This window comes from Schistocerca nitens, chromosome 4, assembly GCF_023898315.1.
Source record: "Schistocerca nitens isolate TAMUIC-IGC-003100 chromosome 4, iqSchNite1.1, whole genome shotgun sequence".
Taxonomy (NCBI): Eukaryota; Metazoa; Arthropoda; class Insecta; order Orthoptera; family Acrididae; genus Schistocerca; species Schistocerca nitens.
The window spans coordinates 540,919,653-540,927,960 of NC_064617.1; the positions used below are offsets into that span (position 1 = coordinate 540,919,653).

The window sequence follows — 8,308 nt, forward strand, 5'->3', positions numbered from 1 at the left end:
ATTTCATGGTAGTGTGCATGGGTAAAAAATTGAAAACAGTCATTTTTCACAGGTAACTTCTCCATTATTCTCTAGCCTTTTACCCTGCATTATTCCCATGCACTGCTTGTTCCAACAGTATATATTCTGAAAAAGCTCAGAGTTCACATTTCTACATTTTAACTTGTTATTGATTTTCATGAGCATATAATGTGAAGTGCCCAAGTATTTTAATCTCTGATAGTCGAAAATGGCTTCCTGCAAATAATTCAGGATTGTTAATACATAAATAAACAGTTTATAATTACAAAGACATGGTGAAGTTGAAACACACACACAGTACTTGATTTGTGATGGAATGCACTGGTATTCCACGCTGGTACCTCTGACGAAAAAAATCAGAACCTCTGATTATGAGATGTGGTACGATCAAACTTTTTTTATAAGTGCAAATACTGTATTCACATTTTTAAAATAACATAAAAGTGTTAAAATAAGATTGGTTTTAAGAAGTCTACATTTCAAAAATATCCCCCCCCCCCTTCCCCCTCTCTTTCCAGAAGATCAAGCACTGGAACATCGTATTTCAAGCACGGTGTGTGTGTGTGTGTGTGTGTGTGTGTGTGTGTGTGTGTGTGTGTGTGTGTGTGTAATTTCCTAGGCCCTTTGTTATCCCCCCCTCTCCCCACATGAACAATAAGCCTTACTGTGGCAGTGTGGCTTGTGTGTCTCAATGATACACGTAGCCATACCATAGTTGCAACCACAACGGAGGTGTATCTGTTGAAATGCCAGACAAACAGATGGTTCCTGAACAAGGCAGCAGCCTTTTCAGTAGTTACAGAGGTAATGGTCTGGATGAGTGACTAATTCAACCTAGTAACATCAACCAACGTGGCGTTGATGTGCTGGTACTGTGAATGGCTGAAGGCAAGGGGAAAATACATCTGTAATTTTTCCCAAAGACAAGCAGCTCTACTGTTGGATGAAATGGTGATGACATCCTCTTGGGTAAAATATTCTGTAGGTAGAATAGTCCCCCATTTGGATCTCAAGGCAGGGACTACTCAGGACAATGTCATCAGGAGAAACAGAACTGGCTTTCTATGGATCGGAATGTGGAATGAGGCTAGAATATTTAAAAATGGATGGATAGGTTGAAGTTAGATGTAGTGGGAATCAGCAAAGTTCAGTGGCAGGAGTAACAGGTAATGCACAAGTAGGTCTAATAATGAATAACAAATAGAAATCCAGGTGAGGTACTGTGAACAAAGTAATGGATGCATTATCTTAGTCAAAATAGACACAAAACCTACAGTAGTACATCACCACAGTAGTATACAGTGGTACAATTATTTCCTCAGATGATAAAGTGATTGAAGAAATTTATGGTGAGATAAAATATATTATTCAGATAGTTAACGGAGACAGAAACTTAATTGTGTTGGGGGACTGTAATTTAATAATAGGAAAAGGAAGAGAAGGAAAAACAGTAGGTGAATATGGACTGGGAGAAAGTAATGGAAAAGGTAACTGCTTGGTAGAATTCCGCACGGAGCATAATTTGATAATCACTAACACTTGATATAAGAGCCACGAAAGAAGGTTGTATATGTGGAAGAGACCTGGGACACCAGAAGGTTTCAATTTGATTATACATGGTAAAAAAAGAGATTTTGGAACCAGATTTTAAATTTTAAGCCATTTCCAGGTGCAGATGTGGACTCTTATCACAATGTATTTGTTATGAACCCTACATTAAAACTGAAGAGATTGCAAAAAAGGTAGGAAATTAAGGAGATGGGACCTGGATAAGTTGAGAGAACCTGAGGTTGTCGAAAGTTTCAGATGGAACACTAGACAATGATTGACAACAACAGGGGGAAGGAATATAGTAGACGACAAATGGGCAGCTTTGGAAGATGAAATTTTGAAGGCAGCAGAGGATCAAAAAGGGAAAAAACAAGAGCTAGTAGAAACCCTTGTATATCACAGGATTGATTAAAGAAGAAAATATAAAAATGCAACAAATGGAGCAGACAAATGGGTAAAAAATGAGACTAATGAGAAGAGCAAAATGGTGAAGCAGTAATGGCTAGAGAAAATGATGAAATATAAGGATATAGAAGCATATATCACTACAAACTGAGCAATGGAAACTCCAATTAGGGATATCAACAATGTAGGAAAAGACAGATTGCTACTTACCATAAAGGAGACATGTCAAGTTGCAGATGGGCACAATGAAAAGACACTCATATTTAGTTTTTGGCCACAGCCTTCATCAGTAGCCAACAGGCACAGCATCAGGAGGTTGTGGAGCAGGAAGGTGAGAGTAAAAGAAACAAGAAAGGAGAGGAGCAGGGAAAGATGGGCAGATGCGTTGGCAGAGGGCTGCATATAAACAGGGTGGGAGACAAGAATGGAGAGGAGATGGTAGGACAGAGGGGGTGGAAATTGTTGTGTGGAGTGTGTGGGGACAATACGTTACTGTAGGTTGAGGCTGGGATGATTATGGGAGCAGAGAATGTGTTGGAAGGATATCTTCTATCTGCACAATTCAGAAAATCTGGTGGAATAGTTTTGTCATGGTCGGTTCTTCCAATGACAGTAGTTCTGACGGATGGCAACTTAGATCTTTCAGTGTCTTGTCAAACTCTTCTCACATATCATATCTCTGATCTCATCTTCATCTAATGTCCTCTTCCCTCTCTATGATATTGACTTGAAGTTCATTTCCCTTGTATAGCACCTCTATATAGTCTTTGCTCCTTTCAGCTTTCCCTTCTTTGCTTATTACTGGTTTTTATCATTTGATTTTCATATAGCTGTTTCTCTTTCCTCCAAAGGTCTCTTTAATTTTCCTTCAGGCGGTACTTACAGTACCTTTCCCCTAAAGAAGACACGTCAAAATGCAGACAGGCATGATTAAAAGACACTCACTCACAGCTTTTGGCCAGAGCCTTTGTCAGTAAGGAGACACACACACACACACACACACACACACACAAAAGCATGCCTCACGCACACATGACCGTCAACTCCAGCATCTCTGGCAGAATGCAACATCACATGGGATGATCTCTGGAGGGGGGTGGGGGGTGGGGGGGGGGGGGAGGGGGAGAGATAGTAGTGTACAAGTGGAGAGAGAGAGACGAACGTTGACTGGTGGTGTGTGCAGGGACTAGACTGCCAACAGGTCCAGCTTCTGGAGGTTGTGGGGCAGGGAGATGGGGAAAAAAGGAACAATAAATGACAGGAGTGGGGAAAGACGGTTAGATGTGTTGCCAGAAGCCTGCAAATAAACAGGATGGGAGACGAGAATGGGGAGGAGCTGACAGGACAGTGAGGGTGGAAACTGTTGGGTGGAGGGAGTGGGGCAGTATGTTACCGTAGGCTGAGGCCGGCATAGTTATGGGAGTGGAGAATGTGTTGTAAGGATAACTCCTGTCTGTGTAGTTCAGAAAAGCTGGTGGTGTATGGAAGGACCCAGATGGCTTGGTTAGTGAAGCAGCCATTGAAATCAAGTGTTTTATGTTCAGCTGCATGTTGTGCCACAGGGTGGTCTACTTTGCTCTTGGACAAAGTTTGGGAGTGGCCATTAATCCTGGTGGAAAGCTGGTTGGTAGTTATACCAACATAAAAATCTGTGCAGTGATTGCAGCAGAGCTTGTAAATGACGTGGTTGCTTTCACAGGTGGCCTGGCCCTTGATGGGGTAGCATAAACCCATGACAGGACTGGAATATGAAGTACTGGGTGGGTGGATTGGGCAGGTTTTGGAGCTGGGTGTTCCACAGGGATATGGTCCTTGTTGCAGGGGGTTGGAATTTGGAGTGGCATAAGGACAGACTAGGATGTTGTGGAGGTTGGGGATGTAATGGTACTTCCCTTTAGGAGAGGTGAGAAGTAACTCGGGTAGGATGTCCCTCATTTCAGGGCACAATGGTAGATAATCAAGGCCATGGCAAAGGATGTGGTTCAGTTGTTTTAGTCCAAGGTGGTACAGAGTGACAAAAGAGACATTCCTTTGTTGTTGGTTTTTGGGGGTGGTGGGAGGATTGGGGTTTTGAGAGGAAATGGCACAGGATATCTATTTGCAGACTAGGTCTGGGGGCTAGTGCCTGTCTGTGAAGGCCTTGGTGAGACCCCCACTATACTGAGCAAGTTAGTTTTTGTCACTGCATATATGCCGTCCCCAGGTAACTGAATATGACACACTTGATTTCAATGGCTGCTTCACTACCCGAGCCATCTGAATCCTTCCCTACACCACCAGCTTTTCTGAACTGCACAGACAGGAGTTATCCTTACAACACATTCTCCACTCCCATAATTATCCTGGTCTCAACCTACGGTAACATTCTGCCCCACTCCCTCCACCCAACAGTTTCCACCCCCACTGTCCTGTCATCCCCTCCCCATTCTCATCTCCCATCCTGTTTATTTGCAGGCTTCCTCCAACACATCTGCCCATCTTTCCCCACTCCTGTCATTTTTTGTTCCTTTTTTCCCCAACTCCCTGCCCCACAACCTCCTGAAGCTGGGCCTGTTGGCAGTCTAGTCCCTGCACACACCATCAGTCAACATTTGTCTTTCTCCCCACTTGTACACTACTATCTCTTCCCCCTCCCCCCCCCCCCCCCCCCCTCCAGATTGCTGCTTGCATCCCATGTGATGTTGCATTCTGGCCAGAGATGCTTGGTGGTCATGTGTGCGTGAGGCATGCTTGCTTGTGTGTGTGTGTGTGTGTGTGTGTGTGTGTGTGTGTGTGTGTGTGTGTGTGTGTGTGTGTGTGTGTTCTTACTGACAAAGGCTGTGGCTGAAAGCTGTGAATGAGTGTCTTTTATTCGTGCCTGTCTGCAACTTGACATGTCTTCTTTAGGGAAAAGGTACTGTAGGTACCGCCTGTAGGAAAATTAAAGAGACCTTTGGAGAAAAGAGACAGCCATATGAAAATCAAATGATAAAAACCAGTAATAAGCAAAGAAGGGAAAGCTGAAAGGAACAAAGAGTATATAGAGGTGCTATACAAGGGAAATAAACTTCAAGTCAATATCATAGAGAGGGAAGAGGACATAGATGAAGATGAGATACAATATGTGAGAAGAGTTTGACAAGACACTGAAAGATCTAAGTTGCCATCCGTCAGAACTACTGTCATTGGAAGAACCGACCATGACAAAACTATTCCACCAAGTTGCAAAGAAAGTAGGTGCTGACATGTGTGAATATTACTAAACTACCTGTTTAATAAGTCATGTTTGCAAAATACTAACTTGAATTCTTTATAGAAGAACTGAAAAATTGGCAGAAGCTGCCCTCGAAGAAGATTAGTTTGTGTTCTGGAGAAATGTAGGAATGTGTGAGGCAATACTGACCCTACGACTTATCTTAGGAGATAGGTTAAAGAAAGGCAAACCTATATTTGTGGCTTTTGTAGATTTGAAAAAAGTTTGTGGCAATGCCTACTGAAATACACTATTTGAAATTCTGCAGGTAGCAAGCGTAAAATATAGGGAGCAAAAGAGTGTACACAACTTGTACACAAACCAGACTGCAGTGGAAACAGTAACTGGGCATGAAAGGGAAGCAGTAGTTGAGAAGGGAGTGAGCGTTGTAGCATGGAAACCAAAGAAAAATTCATGATGAGGATTAAAGTTAAGGGACAATAAATAAAAACTTTGGGGTTTGACAATGACATTGTAATTCTGTCAGACACAGAAACGGACTGAGAAGAGCAGTTCAACCGAGTACATAGCATCTTCAAACATCAACAAAAGAAAAACAAAGATAATGGAATGTGGTCAGGTTAAATCAGGTAGTGTAGATGGAATTTAATTAGGAAATAAGTCTTTAAAAGTATTAAATGGGTTTCGCTATTTGGGCAACAAAATTACGGATGATGGTCAAAGTAGAAAGGATGCAAAGTGTAGACTGGCAGTGGCAAGAAAATTGTTTCTGAAGAAGAGGAATATGTTAACACTGAATACAGCTTTAAGTGTTAGCAAGTGAAATGTGGACAGTAAAAAGTTTAGACAAGATGAGAATAGAGGCTTTTGAAATGTGGTGCTACAAAAGAATGCTAACAATTATATGCATAATCGTGTAACTAACGAGGAGGTACTGAATAAAATTGGAAAGACAAGAAATTTGTGGCACAACCTGAATAGAAGAAGGGATGGGTTGATAGGAGGGAAGTGTGTGTGTGTGTGTGTGGGGGGGGGGGGGGGGGGGGGAGGAGGAGGAGGTAAAAACTGTAATATGAATACAATAAGCACATTGATAAGGATGAAAGTTGTAGTAATTATTCAGAGATGAAAAGGCTTGCACAGGATAGTGCAGCAAGGAGAGCTGCGTCAAACCAGTCTTCAGACTGAAGACCACAATAACAACAACAATTGTAATCATTATATTTGGAGGAATTTTATATTATTTGCATTGCTTTCATTCCCCCGAAACATAATTCCACCTTACAACAGATTCAAAGTTACAATGGCAGGCTAACTGTCATGTGTCTGTAATGTGCGGCCAAGCGGTTCTAGGCACTACAGTCTGGAACCGCATGATCGCTATGGTCGCAGGTTCGATTGCTGCCTCAGGCATGGATGTGTGTGCTGTCTTTAGGTTAGTTAGGTTTAAGTAGTTCTAAGTTCTAGCGGACTGATGACCTCAGAAGTTGAGTCCCATAGTGCTCAGAACCATTTTTGAGGCCACTCACATTATAGGAGAAGGATGGAGTCAACACAAGCACATGCAAAAGACAATGAAAACTTGTTTTCATTCTGTGTGTGTCTTTCATCTACTCGGTGCTTGTGCTTTTCAGTGAGTGGTCACATTTACTCCTAAATTATTTACATTCTACCAGAAGTTTCTGACTATAGGTGTCCATATGAGATGCACTGAACAGTAATATCGGTGCAAATGGAAGCCTTTTTAATTTGTTTGCCGTGTAACATGTGTGTGTAGAGAGAGAGAGAGAGAGAGAGAGAGAGAGAGAGAGAGAGAGAGTTAGCTATCTATCTAAGAAACTTAGCAAGCAAATGCCTATTTGCTGTTCAACATCTCTTCTATTCAGTGAAATGAATCCATTTTCATACAGATGTATATAGTATATAATACAGTTATTCTGAATACTCTCATAGTACTTAAATATACTCTAATAGTTTAACAAAAGCTTAATATTGTGAAAGAAGAGCAGCAGATTTGTAGTTATAGTGACTCTTAAATTAATTCAAAATGATAATATGCAACCTTTTTTGATGAAATAATTTTTTTAGTAAGCACCTTTTGCAAATATCTGTAGCTCACCTCGAATAACAGTTTTTCATTTAATTGACAGAAGCAGTTAATCATAGTTGCATTTGTGTGTTGATTTTTGTTGTGACTCAGCCCAGATCCCTAAGGTTCTTCCTCTATAGATTATGAAGTGCAAATGAGTGAATGAGTATACTTCAGAGTTGGTTAAGTCCATACTTTCATGGCAGTGTGCACTCATATACTAGATTCTGTCAAAAAGAAATAATAACAATGTATTTAGAATGTCTGAAAATAACCAAAAGTCGTAGTAGTGTATATATGAACCTAATGTTACATGTTTGCAGACCATCCAATACTGCAGATTCTGGAGACAAGAACTGTGGACAAAATGGCCCAGGATTTTGTTAAGAAGCAAAAACCTCGTATAAGTACATAATATGCTACATGTACTAATTTTGAAATGTGTACATATAAGATGATATGATTAATATGGTACTTACATCAAAAGGAAAACTGTTATGTCCCATGCATCATGTGAGAGCTGTCCTATTTGAAGGAACTAGTGCAGAACAGGCAGTTCAGAAATTGCTGATCATGAGAAACAGTTTTTAAATAATATTACCAAAGCACAATAAGTGTAGTATTTTTAAATGTGTGTTATAAGTGATATAAAAACAAGTTTTGCTGTCTCAACCTCAATGGAGGTCAGTAATGTCCACTTTTTGTGTACTGTATAGTGAATTTATGGAAAATGAACTAACTGTATAAATTGTTACAAGAAATTCCATGTGTCAGTCTTGCAGTGCATAATACTACAAGAAAACATCTGTGTGAAAATGTTGCAGTGTGTGTTTAAAATCAGTGCTATTAAAGGACCAGATACTAAATCAATGTAATATCAATTTTGCTTAATTCATCTTGCATTGATGTTGACACAGTAATGGTTTTGATTATATCTTTTTACTGAGTAACAGAAGACAATGGCACATCCTAGGTGCAATTTGTCTGTACTCTATTCCAGTAACTGGACAATAACATATTATTATTACTATCATCTTTCTGCAGTGTTG

General features: G+C 40.5%; 1 protein-coding gene across 1 annotated transcript in view; it reads left to right on the plus strand.

The window, feature by feature from the left end:
* The window catches only part of LOC126252422 (BAI1-associated protein 3), a 503,482-nt gene extending 495,630 nt beyond the window's left edge, over nt 1–7,852 (plus strand). Inside the window, exon 25 of the mRNA XM_049953312.1 lies at nt 7,583–7,852. Coding sequence (XP_049809269.1) covers nt 7,583–7,674 — 92 coding nt within the window. The 3' untranslated portion in view covers nt 7,675–7,852. The remainder of the gene's footprint in view (nt 1–7,582) is intronic.
* The last annotated feature ends 456 nt before the right edge of the window (nt 7,853–8,308 follow it).